The sequence below is a fragment of the Choristoneura fumiferana genome, chromosome 11, assembly GCF_025370935.1.
Source record: "Choristoneura fumiferana chromosome 11, NRCan_CFum_1, whole genome shotgun sequence".
Taxonomy (NCBI): domain Eukaryota; kingdom Metazoa; phylum Arthropoda; class Insecta; order Lepidoptera; family Tortricidae; genus Choristoneura; species Choristoneura fumiferana.
The window spans coordinates 5,691,970-5,711,475 of record NC_133482.1 but is presented as its reverse complement, the minus strand read 5'-3'; the positions used below and the strand labels follow the sequence as shown (position 1 = coordinate 5,711,475).

Below are 19,506 nucleotides of genomic sequence, written 5' to 3'. Positions count from 1 at the left end.
AGTTTACAAGATAGAGGGGGTTCCGGAAATCTTCACTTAATCAAAAAAGTTTTTGAGAAACCGCCACACGTTGATGAGAGTTCATTTTTTTTTTCTATTTCTGTTACGTGTATGGAGTGCCCCCCTTAAAAATATATTTTTGTAATTTAACTACAAAACTAAATAGCGGCTTTGACAAGACATCTGTACTCCAAATTTCATTGATAGAAGATTTCTTGTAGTTTTCGAGTAAAATGCCTATGTGGGGGGAGCTCCAATAGAGAGATCTCTCTCCAGGCAGGTGTTATGCCTGGGGACCGAAGTCCAAAGGAAGAGCGTCGGAACTTGTATATATGCGACCGCGTTGAGAAACTTCGATAGCGCGATGTAGAACATGGTCGGAGTTTCCATTGTTGTTCACTAGATGGCGCTAGGAGTCGCTACACCTATGACATACGGACGGACGGACAGACAGACAGACAGACAGACGTACTTGACGAAACTATAAGGGTTCCGTTTTTGCCATTTAGGCTCCGGAAGCCTAAAAATGGATAATCCAGTAGGATATGTCGAGAAATTAGCTTATGTAAAAATATCATTTTTACCATAAATCAAGCTTTTTCGTCGCTTGTAATGTTTGTTCAATTTGTAGCAAAAAGAGGGTGTTTTCGTCACAGGACCTAATTTACGAGTAGGTAGGTATTATGCTACTATAGTCCCACTTGCAGACAATGGTGTAGTTGGTACGAAATATGCGCGGTTAAATAAGTAAGTACAACCAAGTGGCGCTCTGCTAATGGTCGTAATTTGGCCGTCTAATGCAATGCCAATCTAATATTTCTGATTTAGATTGATTCATATTTTAAACGGATACCTTAATTTAATAAAAATTAAAGAAACATAGTCGATTCTGTGTTGCAAACGTTTATTCAGCGACAACGCACATATAATGATCATTAATCAGCCGTAAACCGAACGGACATAGTGCGCTCCTGCGGCTACACCCGCCCAGGTCTCGGTGACAATCTGCTCGATGTACTCTGGGGGTACTTCAAACATGTACTCGTATCCGGGCAGTTCCATGGTATAGGTCAACGGGACACCAACAGCCCGGGTCCAGTCCCGAGAGGTGCCTGTCGTGAAGTAGAGGACTTGGGCAGCGTTGCCCACGATGTAGCGATTAGCTTTGTCCAGCGCAAGAGCGTCGATTGCAGTTGCCATTGTGACTCCGGCTAGATGGAGAGCCAAGCCATTTGAGGGAAGGGTAGCTGGAGATAAAAAAAACGATTATTCAATTCAATTACATTAATTTCCAATTGGTGCCGTGCAGGGTTTGGGCGCTATAAGGCCCAGCAGGGCTACTACGAAACTGGAAACTCGAAGTTCGTGTCGTGCGATCCCTCTCGCTCTCGTATTAAATAGTATAAGTGTCAGAGGGACCGCACGACACGAACTTCGAGATTCGAGTTTCGTAGTAGCCCTGCAGGGGCAAGATTCTTTCAAATTAATGAGAATTCATTTTCATTTCAGTTTGCCTGTTCACGCGTACGTAACCATTAAATCAAAATTTTCAGAGCGATATTGATCAACGAAAATATTCGTAAAAGCGGCACAGTTCTTTCACATTCAATTCTGAATTAAAATGTATGTATTATGTTCAAATTCAAATTCAAATCAAGTTCAAAGCAATTATTCAGTAAATAGGCCGCAATGGGCACTTTTACAAGTCATTTTTTAAACTACCAGCGCTTTCGGAAAGACCATCATTGCCAAGAAGAATGCGCCGCAAGAAACTTGGCAGAAAGTCATTGTATTCGTCCCCCTTAAAAGCCTCGTGACCTTAACGTGATACTCGATTTTAAGGACCCTCATCATAATTACACAGACAGTTAGGTACCTATGAAATATTATTTAACCTGTCCTCTCCCAGAGGCACAAATTTGTGCCCAAATTCCTTTGATCCTGTTATCCTGGGAGATGACAGATTAACGTGATAATAATATGGAGTCTTTTACTGCTTACCATTGTTACCCCACGCGTAAAGGAACATGTTGCCATAGCTGTGCAAAGAGATATACATAGCAGCGCGGTTCAAATTCTGGTTGACTACATCTCTGATAACTCGGGTTTCAGGCTCGGAGAAGGGTGTTGGTCCTTCGTAGACAATAGTGCATGGATTGGCGCTGTTCGCCACGGTGCCCCAGTAATGGTCGAAGTTACGGTTTCCGTCAACTCCAGGGCATTCATCAGCACCCTCGTGAGATTTGGAACGCGTTTTGCGCCATAGGCGGTCCTGAAATATCAGTAAGTACTTAAGTAAATTAAATCATGTTAGTCTAAGTACGAGCATCTATTATGGGCGTATAGAGTCGCCTGACTGTTATAAAAATTTAGCAAGTGTCGCGCTGGCATTATTCATTTACCCAAAGGTGCAATTTTTAAAACAAAATATTCTTCAAATACCTCCATGGATTAGGTACGAGCCGGTACGGCGAGGGTGGAATCAGGTAGATAGACACGTCGAGGGGAAAATGGGTAATAATGCTTGAGTTTTACACTCTACTTTTCTGATTGAGAGGAAATTAAATAGCAACAGTGAAAACAGTTGTTCACTTACTAGGTACCTACCTTTAAAGGTACCTAGGAAGTGAACTAGGTACCTTTAAAGATAAGTTTTAGTAAGTGAACAATTATTTCACTGTTGCTTTATTTTTCATGCATTGCTATATAATTATAAATTTATAGTTTTAAGTATTGATTGATTTGATTGATTTCTAGTTTTCATCATCATAGTCATCATCAGCCGGAAGACGTCCACTGCTGAACAAAACCCTCCCCCTTAGAGAACGCCACAATTAACGACAGCTCGCCACTTGCATCCACCGGTTTCCCGCAATTCTCACAATGTCGATTTCTTGTTTTATATGAAATATATTTTTTAATAAATTAAAAAATATATAGAAACTTTTTTGTTTGTGGCTTGACACCTGATTAGCTTGGTCTTAGACGAAGATTTTAATTTATACGCTAGAGCATAAATAGTAGATTGATAACCAAGGATGGAAAGTGACCCATGTCACCCGAGATATTTCTGGCGCTCGAACGAAGTGAGAGCGCCAATAGTTCGAGGGGAAATGGGTAATTTCACCCGAGTTAGACACTCTACTTTTCATTTCGACTGCGAGGAAAGTAAAAAACTACAAAAAATGAGAATAATAATAATAGTTATTTGTGCAACAAGAGAGCAAAGTTGTTTTTTGTTGCGAGTGTTGATTTTGAATCCCGAGTAAGCGAAGGATTCTATAATTGAATCACGAGCGTTAGCGAGTGATTCTAGGTTAGAATCCTGAGATAAGCAAGGGATTGAAATACACGAGATGCATAAAAACTTTGGTCTCGTGTGACACATACAATTTTTCACCTCAGCAGCGAGAACATAATTTAAATGTAACATAAGAATAAAACCACATATACCTACCTGTTTACAAACAAACACATTTTTTTTAAATTGAATCCGATTATTATCAAATACATTATCAATTACATTTAAAACCATAAAAAGAGTCCAGTAGCTACAATACTAATCGCATACTCATAACATGCAATCTTAACTTCTTGTACTAATGTCACATTTATTTTTTAATACTGCAAAAAGCCTCATCTCGGGGTAATTGAAAAGTTGAACAATTAAACCTTTAAATATGATTTTTATTAAGATTTCTATTACATAAACATAATATATTTGTTAAAAAATCATTAAATATAACAAATAATAATTATACTGTAGAGGCAGTATACGGATTTTTTTTATAAAAAAAAACAAGAGAAGCGGCTTTCGTGCAACGAGGTTGCATACTTTATTAAAAGATCGGGAAAATTTACATTTTTGGAATATTCGATATATTTTTAATACCAAAAATTTAATTTAAGTTTGTAATCGACAAATTTGAATCTCTTGCTTTTTTCGAGTTGAAGTGAAATGACAGATCAAAGTAAAGTTCAAATATTTGGAATTCAGTGAGTAGACCCAACACTGTACTCAGCATTAAAAAAAAAAATTAAAAAGTTACTTTGTCCCACGGAGTGAGCAAAATGCGATTTTGCTCACTGATTTCTCATAGCAAAACCTGCCTGTTTGAGGTGCTGACGTGAAAATTGAATTTACTTATATCCAACCTCCAACGCCACCTTTTCGACTGGCCACTTGCCACGGCAGACTACAAAAAAAAATCGAGTTGGTCACGACCAAGGAGCTTATACACAAAAGTGGACGTTGAACGCCGAACGAAGAAATTTGACCTTTATTACTTATTTATATTTTCCATCTCTTTTTTTCATATTTCACGAATGACTTCTATCTCATTCTTAACCTAACTAATGAAAGAGATGGAATATGTTCGTGACGTAATAAAGAACAAATTTCTTGTTTCAAACGGATGTTCGTCGTTCAACCTCCAGTGTTGTATATAAACTCCTTGGTCACGACGTGCATCTAGATGGCCATACCGTAACGTGAAAAAAAGTGTCATTGACGTAACTCAATTTTCTTCGACTCCGTGGCTAATCGAAAAATAAAAAATAAAATACTTTCCACTCTAGAGATGAAAACGCAATTTTCCACCCGGCTATCTACCCATGAAAATTAAACTTTGCGAACAGGAGAGATGAAAAAAATATTTTCTAAGGGTTGATATTATATTGCAGAATTTATCAGGGTTAACACACTATTGCAAAACAGAATCCAACTTTACGAGCACGAGAAATGAAAAATAATTAGATTTTTTTTCCCCCGGAATCTATCAAGATTAAGATCAGCGTTTATCATCGGTTGTCGAAACATAAAACATAAGTTGCCAACTCATTGTTTTAAGTTCAAAGATCAAATATTCTTACCTCATCGAATGAATACTCGTAGCCATCAGGGTTTGCGACGGGTATGATCACCCAGTCAAGGCTGTCGGTTAAGGCTTCATCGACAATCTTAACAACTAATTGGTGGATGATGTATAAGGCGACAGGGGGCGTGACCCACTCTCTGGCATGGATGGCGGCGTCGATAACAATGACGGGCTTCCTCATATCCTCAAACCGAGTGGTCGAGATCCTCACGTATTTGATCTGGCGACCTTCGTAGCTAAGTGCAGCGTTGATGACGGTCACCAGATTGGGGTATTGAGCTGCTAGCTCGTCTAAATGGTCGTTGATCTGAAAAAGTTATAATTGAGTTAGCCCTTTAACGAGGTAAGTTTAAATATATCTTCCGAATAACATTTTTTCTTGAATTAAATAAGAATACAAACAAGCAAGTATGGTTCCTCTTGCAGTAGGTACCACGGCGGTGGCGGGTGAGCACCAAAGGCTTGCAAAATGCGTTGCCAGCCTAGAGAACTTAGATAGAATACCTCATGTACTTACCAATAATTTTATCGGCTGTCTTACTCTCTACACAGCAGCAGCAGCTCAAGCAATGCCCATACAGTAGGCTTTTGGCTAATACTTGGTTGTGGGATTAGTTACCTTCATGTAGGTATATGCGAGAAAATAGTAATAATCAGTCGTATTAAATATTAGCTGCTTAAAATTAGCTGACCCTGAGTAAACTTACATAAAAAAAGTCATACAACTTGACCTACTGTTAAAGCAGTACTAGTAAAAGAAGGACTATGAATGTGTTTTGTTTTCTGTAATACCTCTTGGTGTCTGTAATACGTTTCCCAGCCAATGGTTCGTCCACTTCGCTTAGCGGAGGCAGATGCTCTCGTTGCTTGGATCTGAACATCTTCTTTACGCAGGAGTCTATAGGTATAATAAGTAAAGTTAACAGAGTGGGTAGAATATAAAGTACTCTATGCAATTTGTATCGTTTGATCAGATCTTATATTGTTGTTAAATATCTAGGTTACGAGTACATACTCAGCAAGATTATCAGCAACTTTAGTGTATGACATCTGCTTCTCATCGAAGTATTGCAGCCATTGGAGTTTTTCTTCTGGTGACAGTCTCACTAAAGCTTGGAGCTGGGCTATTTCCGATCGAGTAGGTTTAGCAGAAATTATATCTATATGTGCTTCGAGTGCTGCGATCTCTTGAGCAGGCCCAGAAATCTGGTAAAGCTGGTGACTATAATAAAAGTATTTTTCATTAGTTGCGAATAAAATTGTTAATGAAACAAGATAAAAAGCAATTCTTACCCTTCGTATTTTTCATGGCGGCCCTGTGCAACCGCCACAAAGAAGAGGAAGCAAAGAACCAACCGTGCCATTTTACCCCACTGAACTGACTACTGTGCTACTGTTCGAAATATGGTTTATTACTATCTTTAATCTACGAAGTTTATTGTGTTTGATAATTATTTCTTCAAGATTATTCATATCTAGGTATGTCGGTAGCTTTATCACTTGGCATTGTAATCCAGCTGTTAATGGAATAATTTAGTTGTAGGTACCTAACTGTTTTCGAAAAGTAAATTAGGTTCTTCAATGGTTTAGGTGTTTTATAATTGTCAATGTTCATATTTTACCAATGTACCCTGATTCGAAAACCATTTCGAGGGATAAGATTTTTGAACACTTTTGTCTTATTCTGATCCAAAAATACTTAAGGGTTACGAAAATATGGCCAAAAATATGTTTGACCTTTGTTTGACCTTTCTAAATAGTGGTAAAGGGATGAATCCGTTTACCTAAAAAGTGGATCCACAAGTATCTAGGTTTGTCTATGGTCTGTCACGCAGACATTGATGTCTGTCAGTTGTCACCGTTAAATGTGAATTATATTTAATTAGGTCATCGTTCATCCACCATTACCTCTCATATTTCGTTTTCTAGAATTTTTTTACCGTACAACGGCAAAAACTACTAGACACTGGCAAAATTGTCCTCGAATGGACAGAGCCATATTTTTTTAAAGATACAACAACAACAATAGTTGCAAAAACTACAATCACCGTACAACATGCATAAGAAGAATATATTTATCTTAACTGACATTGGCCCATGCCTTATGGCCGCCATTAAGAGGAATAAATAAATATTTCCGACAATCGACAACGAATCGAACCCTTTTCCCTCTTCCGCGAGTAGTTTTCATGTAAATGAATATGTTACTTCGTGCATCAAAAATATATTTATTCAATTTAGGCTATAACAAGCACTTATGAATGTCAAAACAAATCTACCACCGGTTCGGAAAAACCTCTGCTGAGAAGAATCCGGCAAGAAACTCAACGTGGTAAGTATATATTTTCTTTTAAAACAGATTTACAATATTATTAAATGATATGTATACATCACAAGTATTTAACACAACTTTATTTTTAACACAGTAGGTTCGCTATTTAAAGGGATCGCTAATGCGGATCGGAATTATTTCCAAATATCCCTGTCCATGATATAATCATTAACTAAGCCTTTGATATTAAGATAATCGTTTGCGTGTAGAGAAAAATTGCGTAAGCAATGGTGTCGAGCAATATTGAATAAGTACTGCTATGTTTACGCACAGTATTGTAGTAAAAGGGTCGCAGTCTATGAATCAGCTTTGACATACATAATTGTCGCTCATATTTATTAACTTAAAAATTATTTTTTCAAAGGTTAGGTTAGGAGAGATTCGGGTAGCCCCGGACGACGGGTAGCCCTGGTCACTGTCGATTCTAGGCAATCACGCACACATAGATAAATAATGCACACCTTAAAATGTTCGCAGCGCCGCGATGCACTATTTATCTACGCGACAGTGACCGGGGCTACCCGAATCTCCCCTAGAATGTTTAAAATATCCGATCGAATGTGACACTGACATGACAGTTAGCATCTATTGACAACTAGCTCGTTTTTAGGGTTCCGGAGCCAAAATGGCAAAAATGGAACCCTTATAGTTTCGCCATGTCTGTTTGTCTGTCTGTCCGTCCGCGGCTTTGCTCAGGGACTATCAATGCTAGAAAGCTGTAATTTTATAACGTTTTTAACTTTCGTGATTCTCACTCATAGTCAAAATACCATATACGGGACTTATCACGCTATTTTTACACAAGTAATATTTACCTCGACGTTTCGGCAACGTTACAGTTGCCGTGGTCACGAGTAGACTGAAGTGTGGGGTGTCAAGTCTGCCTAGCAGCGCGAGTTCTTCGAACTACCCGCACTTGATCACTAATAGTACCGGCACTCGTATCACGAACTACCCGCACTTGGTCACTTTGATTAGTCACCCTATCACACCGACACACAACACTAACAACGTCCGAACGTCCCTCCGAACATTCATCCCGACGCCGACACTTATTAATAAACAGGATTCCACGAAGATGAAAGCTTATACCCATAGTCCCGGTTGAAATTCTTATGCTTTTTGCACGAATATTTATGTAAACTGCCGACATAATGGTACAGTAAAAAATTCAAAAATTTTTTTTTTAGGGTACCTTCTAGGTACGGGAGTTGCTAAGACGATTTTTCGATTCAGTGATCTGTTTGCGAAATATTCAACTTTAAATTGCAAATTTTCATTAAAATCGAGCGTCCCTCTAAAAGAGTTTCAAGGATTCGGGTTGTGGACACGGTCGAGAGCGGTCGCCTCGTAAAGCGGTCCCTCCTGTACTTACGATCCTTTTTTACAAAACAAAAAAAACGGCTATACAATAGAGACGCACATCCCAACTTTGTGCAACGGCACACGCGTAGGTAATTTGTAAATTCTCGTAGGGTTTGCCTAGTGTAGATGTGATCATATCAGTGTAAATAGTATAAACAGTGGATTTAAGTAAAGCCAGTGGAAAGACTAACAGTGCCAGGATAGTGCCAGGGACTCTTCTAAGACGAGGGGTGCAGCGCAGTGCGAGAGGCCTCCTCAGATTCAGAGGGCGCCTATGGAGCCCCCGTATGAGTCCGAAGCCAAGCAGAGAAAAGAACAGCTGAATCCCGCGGTGAGCTCGTTCCGAATCGTGCTACTACCTAGCTTATAGAGATAATAGATAGACGTAAGACTGTCAGAATAGCGGCTGACAGTGAACGTAGGTAGGTACTAAAACACCGCGACATCGCCAACTTAGGTCCCCCAAACTCAAAATATACGCCCATCAGTTCATAGGAGCAACATAAGCGTACTCGGTTGAATTAATTCAAGCCCCATAAATAGCTGCATGCACCTACGTAGCACTAGATAAGCCGATCAAAACTGAATTAAGTTAAGTTAAAATTTACTCCAAAATCGCGTAAATAGGTAACGTACGACGGGGAAAACACTAGAAAAAGTCAGTTTATTAGCCATCATCATAATATCGTGCGTGACATATTATGTTACATAATATACTCCAAATTCCCGCCCATATAGCTTGCTGCCTATAATTTTTTTTTAAAAAGCTAAGTAACCCAACGGAGATAACGACCAAATGTATAAATAGGGAACCATCACAAAAAGTAAACGCACTAAACTTTCTAAAATTCCATAAGCCCGTGGAACGCTTTTGTTCCATCGGTAACAAACTACGTCCTGGTTTACAACATCTGGCGACCACGGGCCACGGCAACGGGCCGAAGCAAAAGGAAAAAAGGGGCTTTGTCTTAAAATTCCCCAGCAGGTACCACTTCATTGCGCAACGTGGCATTCCCTAAACTTAAAAACAAATAACCTACTGATATCTTACGATATTATAATAACCAAGCACATATCTTAGCCCCCACAAAGCACTTACTACTGCCTATCTATTTACGACATCGACATCGACATTAGTTACCGGTGGTCAATCCTGCATTGCCCACCCCCTAGTAGTATAAGTTTTTTTACAGCAAACCAAGCCAGCCACCATGCAAAGAACATTTAGCAACACATTTGACCATAGAGCGGCCAGACGTGACCCCGCTAAATTCGTCGACAACAACCAAGACCAGATCAACATGCGTGCAGCCATCCTTAGCAACCATGAACCAAACCGCCAAGGCCCAACGACATAAAGCGATACAATATAATGATGGCACTTGGGGTGGTACAGACATAATTCGGGCGGTAGCCGAATACTACGGCATGAACATAACGATCCACTATGGTTGTTCGAATAGCAATAACGTATCGATACAAAACTTCCCACCAAACTGAGCAGACGACGCCGTAGCTGAAATCAATCTGCTATTCAAAAATCAGCATTACGACGCTCTTGATATCTCACACCTGTGTGTGGATGAGAACAATAAAAACACATTTCAAGAAACCCAGGTACCGAGTTATACCGTAATAACAGATACGCCAGATCCGCTTTCAGCGAGTATCCCTACAGCAACTATCCAAACTCAGTCAACGCAATGGCTGCATAGCTCGACTAACAGCATACATGCCGTCGACGTTATCGGCCGACGCTTAATACGACCTAGTCCCAACTTCGTTACCGAAAACCCTAAACTATGCAACGCAATAGTGGTAGGTACATGGAACGTAAGAGGAAATGCAGCCGTCAGTGATAGAAAACGCATCGAAAATATAACACTGGCCGGCATCCAAGAAACACATCTAACAAGCGGAGACTACACGTCCAATCACTACAAAGGACCATCAGCGAATATAGAAGAATCTCCATTTGCAATGTGGGATTTACGCTCACTATCTTCTTGAGAAATTGGACGCAGAAATAGAAGCTCTAGGTAGCTATCAAGCAGCGTTCCTACGAAACAGGTCTACAGATGACCACATTTTTACACTACGTAATGTCCTGGACACTAACTGGAGAGCGGGAAGAAAGCTTTATGTTGCCGCTTTAGACATCGAGAAGGCCTTCGATAACGTAGATCTCGACGCGCTTAAAGACATCTTAATCACACGGTCGAACGTTCATCTTACCAATAGAATAATGGCAGCTTGCATGAAGGAAAGAACATTTATAACATGGTTCGGCCAGAACTCGGAAACAATCAACAAATGCAAAGGGGTAAAGCAAGGCTGCCCCCTATTGCCCAGACTCTTTACCATCCTAATAGATGACGTTCTCAGAACACTAGAAGAGGAAGATGAAGCAGTGAAACTTGACCAGGACAAGGAAATTAGTCTTCCAATGATCCTTTCATTTGCAGATGACCTCATCATCGTAAGCGAATGCTTTGACATACTAGACCGTATAGTTACACAACTGAAGACCCGAAAATAAACGGCACAAAGACCAAAAGTCTGATAAGGGACCCGACCAATCCAGGAGTGACAACGTTACCTCTCATGTATTTCGGAGAAATCCTGATCAAACCCGTGCCCGAGCTCAAATATCTCGGGACAATTATAACTGCATCCCGCACCCGCAATAGGAAAGCCTCCAAAGCACGATGCAGGAAGGCAATCGGCAACTCTAAGCTCCTAACACGATTAATCAATGAGCACAAGATAGAATGGAAAATAGCTAGATTAATGTCCAAAATGGTCATATCTGCGACAGTGACATACGGTCTTATCGTGACATCGCTTACAAAAGCTAATAGATCAAGACCCAGAAAGCACGAGCGCTACATCTTAAAAGAGATGCTTCAGGTAGCCAAAGATTCTCCTAAGAAGAAAATACATAAAATATATGACGGAAAAACCATCACTAAAATAATAAAAGTCCGTAGAATCTCATACTAAGGTCACATCATTAGAAGACAGGCACCGCATCTTCTCCAAGCAGCAACGGTCTACAAGGAGCCAAGAAAGAAAATAGGCCGACCAATTTACACATGGGAGAACTCACTAAGCCACGACATATATAACTAAGGGAAAAATCTAGAGTCCTGGAAATCGATAGCAGTGGACCGCAAACAAATAAAAAATCAGAAGAAATATACAAAACACGGGAAACAGATATTGAATCGGAGTCCGAGGAGGCGATTGAAAATGCGAACCCAAGGTGCACGAATGGAGAAGCACCCACCGATTAGCAGTCACATGTCCTACCTTTATTTATAACACACCAAGTATAGTATCTATTTTCCACATGTTGGCTTTACGATGCATGGAATTCGGGTCGACTCCATCCTTCCACTCCGCATCCTGACTGCACACGCCCTACAGTCCTGTCCTATCACTTTGGCTCTCTGGTGTCTCGGGCAGGAGGTACAGTTGAATATTCAGCGGAACAATTAGCGCCCTTAAGTTTTAGGTTTGTCCGGGTGTACATTACGTCGCAATATGGGTAGCTACAGGCTAGTGGTAGTTAAGACCCCACTAATACTCCACGGGCCAGCAGCCGGTATCGTGACGGGGTGTCCTCCCGAGCCCACCTTATGGCTTTCGGCGTCCCTGGGACTCTGATACTCAACGCCTCTGCGTCCTTGCAGCTGAACAGCTGGTCAGATGAGTCACGATAACGATAACGAAATCGAGCATCCCTCTAAATCTAAACCGGTGGGTGGAAATTTTGAAAAAATTCAGGATGGTAGTAAGTACCTATATCAAACTTACAAGGAAAATTATAACGGCTAAGTTTGTTTGAGAATTATTAGTAGTTTAAGAGTAAATAGCAGCCTAAGATATAAATTATACTTACCTAAACTTTGAAGAGTCCGTATAAAATACAAAATCCTTAGAAAAATATTACTTAATTTTTTCGTATTGGCTACGGAACCCTATTTTGGGCGTGTCCGACATGCTTTTGGCCGGTTTTTAAAAAAAATATAATTGTACTTGGCCTTTCACTTAGTTTCAGCCGCCATAATATTATATTATCTATATTATTATATTATTATAGTATTTCTGTGGAGAAGGTTGCCTGGAAGAGATCACTCTTAAGCGATAAGGCCGCCTATATGCTCACCCTGTATTTTTTTTCTGTGTATCTGTTTTCTGTATCGCTTACTATGTCTGGTGTACAATAAAGAGTCTTTGTATTGTATTGTATTGTATTATGTAATTTACGAGACGTCGTATCAAATATTTTTAAAAATTGACATAAATGTAAATTAACCATTATATGCCAAGATATTCAAATTAGCATCTTGAACTTATCTATATTTTAAGAAAATAAGATAAAAAAGAGTAGTAAAAAAAAGTGAAAAATGCCAATTAATTAGGTCCTACCTACTTAGGTGTTTATAACACCGATTCAGGTGTCAGTCAACTTGTAAAAATTCTTTGGTACCTACAAGTTAACGTAATTTTTAATAAATAGACGACCACTTATGGTCATATCAACCGTTGGATTCAATAGATTACTTACAATTTATATCGGTCATAAAATTACGATACTGTTTGCAATTTTATGACTTTTCAGCGTTAGATAAGTATGAAACAAATAAGTAGGTAAACAATATGTACGTAATAATTTATTAAGCTATTTATAGCACTCGTTCAATAAATTGGTTATGTAGGTAAGTACACACTGAAAGCAGTCAAACTTATACAATTTATCAATTTACAGTCAAACATTATTAGGCTCATGTCCACATAATTACTGTAACTTAATATCTACCTACATTCTTCTTAGTACATACTTCCAATAAATTTTCTTAACAGTTCGCTTGAAACCGGAATGTCTCCAAGCATAAATTAAAGGATCACATAGACTATTGCTAACTCCCAATAAATAAAGTGGACCTAAAGTTAACATTTCTATAGGGATACAATCGTATCCATGGGATAAAATATCACATTTCACATAAACAATGATAGAAACATAGTAAGGGGCCCATGTTCCTACAAAGCACGCAGTAACTAGAAGCACAGTTTTTACAGCTTTTAATTTGCTCGGATGAGACTCAATTGCTTTTGCTTTTCTGTAAAAACTAGAGATTTCTTCAATTTTTTGTTTCAAAGTATTACCGATTCCTTGCTTTTTCTCATCAGTTTTGCTTAGATCGTGCATTTCGAATGAGTTTCCAGCTTGGTCAGATAAAGTTTCTTTGGATACTGCAATGGTGATCGTTGTTTGTATCTCCTCAACTTTGCTGGAGCTGCTATCCTCTGCCTCTGTTGCTTCGAAGGATTTGTTTACGAATGCTATGTTATAATTGTAACTTTCTTTGATTTCCCTTATTCTGTCCACAGTTTTCACTGCACGATGCAGAATGAGAAAGTACAGTACGCATACCATGGTTATAATTGACAGCACAACGATGGAGACTACGATCAGCAGGGCTCTTGGAAACAGTGCGACGTACCAGCATCTATAGTTCGTGAATGTCTTCCCTGTCCATCCCATAGCTGGTAAACTGGCTACAAATATTCCTGCAAAATTTAATCGTCGTGATAGCTGTGTATTTAGATTGCTTCTAAAACCATTCGTTAAATGTGCAAAAGTCATAAGTTATAATTCTTAAATCTCTTTGATTACTTAATTGAATAAACATGAATGCCATGTATGTTATATATTCCAAACGTTAAAGACAAGACTTAGTTTAAGTTACGCCTATAGTTGCTACGAACTTACATAATTAATAAAAAAAGAAACAAACTAACTGGTGTACTGCCGTTTCGGCAAAATATTTTTCGCTAAATTTCACTTCCCAAAAAACTTATCGCAGTAGATTCATTTCCCAAACGAATCTTTAGCATATTTACATTTCGCATTATATTCATTTGGTCAAATTATCATTTGGCATAATTTTACATTGTCAAGTTTTATAACGATTAACGTGTGCAAACGTTTTCTTTTGGCTAATATTATATTCCAAAAAAACGTTTGTTCAAAATTACACTTCGCACACGAACCAACCACAAAAACCAACTGCTACCACAAAAGTAAGTTAGGTTAGGTTAGAACTGAGTTCCCCACAGAAACGAACTGCTACTAAAAAAGTAGGTTTTTTAAATTATTTACTTATAAACTATAATAATTTTACAATTAAAAGAAAATTTCATATCAGCCGGCGAAAACTCAACAGTTTATCTGCCGCTGTCAATCGTTCATTTTAGGTAAATCTTAGGTAAGACTTAAAATGACTAAATTGTTCCAGTGTTTTCTGAAAGGTTTCTCAGTAGTTTTTTCTTGGGTTCCAAGTCATTGCGGCATCAAAGGTAATGAGAAGGCTGACAAAATTGCCAATGAAGCAATTGAACATGGAGATATGTTCCCTTACAAAAACTATACTCATGACCTAATTAATCTTCCGCGAACATAATATCTCTAACATTCCTGCAAGCTGGTAAAAGTTACAGCCGCATACAGCCCTCCATTCCTAATAAACCCTGGTTTTTTAAGTTTAAATTATGCAAAAGAAGTACTAGTGTTTTAATAAGAATGCGTTTAGGTCATGTCTGCACGCCGGAACACCTGGCGAAGATTAATATCATAGATAGCCCTGCTTGTGAGTGTGGTTCGGAGGTAGGTGATCTGAATCACTTGATTTTATCTTGCCCACTTTATGACCGTGTTACTTTGTACAATAGTATTATATCACAAAGTATTCCATTACCAACATCCGTTCTCTGCCTTCTTTCATCAAATAATCCATGTATCTATTCCTCCATTGCGTCCTTTATTGTTTCTAATGATATTAAATATAATTATGCCACCTCCCATCATATAGATCCTGATCCTATATTTCCCTATCCAAATTCAAAATTCCGTAATAAGTATTTTTTATTAAATCCCGCTTCGTTTCCCCACTTTGTAATTGGCACAATCGTCTGTTCTAACCGAACTTGTATATTGCCATTAAAAAAAAAAAGACGATACATTTGACTAAATAATACTTGGTAATATGAAACATGACTTGACTAAGTAATTATTTTTGAAACAATAATTAGCAAAAAATTTTTTACTATCTAACCGTAAAATTGCGATAAGTTGTTTTAGGAAATGTTTTTTTTTGGCCAAATGATAGTTAGAGTAAAATATTTTAGGATGTGATACTTTGGGAAAAGTTTTTTGCCCATACAATAGTAATCCAAACTAACTACCCTAAAATTTAAATAACTAATAAAAAATAGGTACTGTATGGCAAATACTGCGTCCACAGTGAGACAGCAAAACTTTTAAACAAATAAATAAATGTTTAATTTACATATTATATTACGTTGGTATAAAAAAAACATTTATTTATTTAGTCATGGAGATTGTCATGGATGAATTATAATTGAAATAAAAAAATATAAATTAAAACAAACATGTCAACTTATTTACATTTTGATGTAGAGTTTATGCAGCTTGAATTCGAGAGAAGGGGCATATTTATACACCAGTGTTTTCTTATTAAACTTCGTACTGTGTTTTGGAATCCTTTGTGCCACCACGCATATATTAATGGATTGAGAATGCTATTTAAAAAAGCTAAAGTAGCCAATGGACCCCCAAGTAAAGTACGATAGTATATACATCTAGGATTGGTAAGTTTTTCTTCACAAAAGACATAAAATATTAAAATGATGAAGAAAGGCAGCCATGTAAATAAGAAGCTGCCTGTTGTTAGCATTACCACTGTTATTGCTCTCCATTTGTTGGGCTCTTTTGGTTTGGCTGGGACTTTCGTCTTATGAAAAATATTCATAATAAATTTGTTAGGCGTTTCTTTCTTAGAACCAGAATAGCTAGATTCTATCGTATAAACACTAAATTTTGACTCATCGTGCAAGTTTGTATAAACTTCTTTACCGTTTGTACTGTCATTAACATCATCAGTGCTTTTTGCTTTATCTTTGCAAAGATCATTTATACTCTTAGATTTTTCGGATTTATTTGTAAAATTACCCTTATCAAAATTATTACCAAGAGCATGAAATGAAGCGCATCTTCTAATTTTAGTTTTATCTACTTTTGTTAATACAGCACCTGAATTCCTGCTCATGTTAGTATTTCCGCGATACATTCTCAATTTGGGTGTTTCGTCAGAATTTGAGTTAACATGAACAGATTTTTGTGCTGTCTTTATATCTCTTACGTTTCTAAGGGCACGAACTAGAACTATGGAATATAGTACAGTAACAAGTATAATAGGTATTATACTTAAACAAGTGTTAAAAAAGATAAGTGAGGCGGGAAATAGTGCAGTGTAGTAACATCTAGAAAATATAAGCTCGGTATTGACCCATCCGGTTACTGGCATGAATCCGAGAGTAAGACCTGCAAGAGGACAAGGGTTATTTACAAAAAAAGTTACGCACAACACAATGTAAACAACAAACGAAGACTTATTAGGTACAACAACTAACGGATCAAAATTAATATTAACAGTTTGCTTCTTACCAATCATCCAAATAATGAGAATGCCAATTCTGACTCTGGTAGTGTTGAAGTATCTTTGGTAGTACAGTCCATGGAGTATGTAGAAGTATCGATCAACTGCGATAAGGCCTACACTGAATATTGAGACCATGGCCGGACAGACGATCATACCTGGTGACGTAAAAATTATCGTCGTGATGATATCATCTAGTTATCGCCGGACAATGAAAGCGTTTTTTTTTCTCCTAAACGGATTTTGTCAGTAAATTTATTAGGGGAACAATGTAGATGATGATATCTGAATGTGTTTTTATGGATGCAATAGTTGTCATCTTTGTTGCTCGTGTTGTTTCTGTTTGTTCTTTAGGGTTCTCTTAAAATAGTAACAGCCTGCAAATATCTCCCCCTAGAAATAGAGTCGTATCAGATATTTATGCAAGCTTGTTGTGTCAGATATTGGTGCTGGTGACTTTACCAGATTGCAATTAGCCAAAATTAATTTGAGGATATGCGGGAATTCTTGCATTTATTTGCGTGAGTATACTTCTAGGAAGTAGAGCCATTAGCTACAAACATACCTATTTGAAATATGCACAGCGGGTTTGAGTTCATTGAATTGTCAATGAGGGCACCAAAAATAATGGAAAAGCCGATGATGGTGTCCGCCAGTGACACATTTCCAAGCAAGAGGTAGGTGCTTTTGGGCTGCTGACCTGAAATATGTAACCATTTTTAGGGTATAGGTCTGCCTGTACCTAACTTACGTAGCTTTTATTTCAAGCTAATCATTTGTTTCCTTATTAGGCAATAAAAAGTTAAAATTTTGTCCAATTTGAAAATAGGACGGAACTTATAGTAGGTACCAAAAAATCAATTATCTTAAGAATTATAAGAATAACAAGCAAAAATAACATGTCATTTTATATACCCTAAAACTTTGTATGTAAAAAGACCCGTAGCTTTGCTTGTCGGAGTAGGTATAAACTTAATCTTAAATATGGTGAAGAGCAATGAAAATATAGAGATTGATTAATGAAATTTGCTGACATACAAATAAAAACTTTGATGAAGTTGATACTTAGGTAAGGCAGCAAAGATTTTTGTATCGAATCGACGTAATATCCGCAGATTTTTCATCAGAATTTTGTTACAGTTGATCTTAGTGATTAGTTTGAGCGTGCGCCAGTGATATGGACAACAAAAGTTAAGTCCACACAAGTCACCAAGTTGGTCAGCGACAGTAAATGAGCGAAGTTTGTTTGAACAACAAATTAACATGCGTCGTGGAGTTAAACTTGTTATCTCAATCCTAGTTATAGAAAAAAACACAGATATAAATCTTTTGTGGAATAAATTAATGAAGCTATGTGTACCATCGGCAATCATTCATAGGTACACGTGACCTCGGCGAATCTGATGGTAATCAAGTAAAAAATATTTTGTTACCTTACCTCTTCGGAGAATTAATCCGCTGGATATGACAACTGTTAAATTACTCAAGATAATTAAAGTTCCAACTACATATGCGACGGTTTTATACATGACTAATTGTTCCTTTTCCCTCGTCCTGTATGCTTCGTACAAATCGAAGAGATTCTCCTGTGCCACTTCACTCTGGTTTGTTACATTAGCGACTGACACGTTAAAAAAATTAGCCACTTGTTTAACAAGGGTTTCATTAGTCGCAAATTTAATAACAGCCGGTAACGTATTGTTATCCATGGCGGGGTAAACACTGTTTATAATTTAGACGTAAATATTATGATTCAGATTCTCGAATATTAATGAATTGCTATTTATCTTTTTAGATCTAATAATAACCCGTTGGACGCACATGTCCGTACCGTCGTTAACTGACTAGAGAATGAGTGGATGCCGAATATTCCGCATCTTAGGAACGAGGATAAAGCTAACTGTTGGAGTTTTGTTTATTGTAATGAGATGATTTACATATTTGTGGTTCCGTAGGCAGCTGCTTACATGATGCTTTGCATTCCTCTTGAGTTTAATCACTCACTAGTCTAACTTATGGAAAGTGGTGTTTTTCTACGGTTGTATTTGTTTGTTGGTCCCATGGTAACTAGTTAGCTTGAATAATGCCGCCATTATAAATAATGACACTTGATTCTACAAATTCTAGGAGTCATGCAATGTATTTCTGGTTGCGAGGATTTGCTCACGGGACCTTTTTATGTGCGGTACTTTTATTTTGATGATGGCTATTATATTATATTTCCATATTTTTGAGTAGCTTCCCTCTCAGTTGTTGACTCTTATTGCCAATTACGGTAATGAATGCGCTTCAGTGGTTTGCTTTGAATACAAATTTGTTGCTTTTGTATCTGTAATGATTACGCAAAATTTTTGGTACCCTTACTATGACATATGAGATCATGAGTCAATATAAACTTAATTAA

General features: G+C 37.8%; 2 protein-coding genes across 4 annotated transcripts; both read right to left on the bottom strand.

The window, feature by feature from the left end:
- Positions 1-887: 887 nt before the first annotated feature.
- LOC141432562 (carboxypeptidase B-like) lies at positions 888-6,304 on the bottom strand. The gene is made up of 6 exons (XM_074094182.1): positions 6,171-6,304; positions 5,893-6,099; positions 5,670-5,775; positions 4,873-5,184; positions 2,002-2,272; positions 888-1,247 (listed from the first exon to the last, which is right to left on the bottom strand). Exons 1-6 carry the CDS (start codon positions 6,239-6,241, stop codon positions 940-942), a joined length of 1,275 nt encoding a protein of 424 aa, XP_073950283.1. The 5' UTR covers positions 6,242-6,304; the 3' UTR covers positions 888-939.
- Positions 6,305-13,231: 6,927 nt separating this feature from the next.
- Positions 13,232-19,030, bottom strand: LOC141432561 (5-hydroxytryptamine receptor 1A-like). Of its 3 annotated transcripts, XM_074094179.1 has the most exons (5): positions 18,541-19,030; positions 17,668-17,802; positions 17,111-17,260; positions 16,871-16,987; positions 13,232-14,154 (listed from the first exon to the last, which is right to left on the bottom strand). In XM_074094179.1, exons 1-5 carry the CDS (start codon positions 18,809-18,811, stop codon positions 13,400-13,402), a joined length of 1,428 nt encoding a protein of 475 aa, XP_073950280.1. In that variant the 5' UTR covers positions 18,812-19,030; the 3' UTR covers positions 13,232-13,399. The 3 variants fall into 3 exon arrangements, with proteins under 3 accessions (XP_073950280.1, XP_073950281.1, XP_073950279.1); XM_074094180.1 differs by lacking the exon at positions 16,871-16,987; XM_074094178.1 differs by having other exon boundaries at positions 14,069-16,987.
- Between the last annotated feature and the right edge of the window lie 476 nt (positions 19,031-19,506).

Coding starts and splice junctions, on each gene's coding strand:
- LOC141432562 (XM_074094182.1), bottom strand. CDS start 6,241: ATGGCACGGTTGGTTCTTTGCTTCCTCTTCTTTGTGGCGGTTGCACAG. Junction 6,100..6,170: donor CGCCATGAAAAATACGAAGG/GTAAGAATTGCT, acceptor CTTTTATTATAG/TCACCAGCTTTACCAGATTT. Junction 2,273..4,872: donor ACGAGTATTCATTCGATGAG/GTAAGAATATTT, acceptor CTGATATTTCAG/GACCGCCTATGGCGCAAAAC.
- LOC141432561 (XM_074094178.1), bottom strand. CDS start 18,811: ATGGATAACAATACGTTACCGGCTGTTATTAAATTTGCGACTAATGAA. Junction 17,803..18,540: donor CGGATTAATTCTCCGAAGAG/GTAAGGTAACAA, acceptor TACATATTTCAG/GTCAGCAGCCCAAAAGCACC. Junction 17,261..17,667: donor GCTGTGCATATTTCAAATAG/GTATGTTTGTAG, acceptor TTACGTCACCAG/GTATGATCGTCTGTCCGGCC.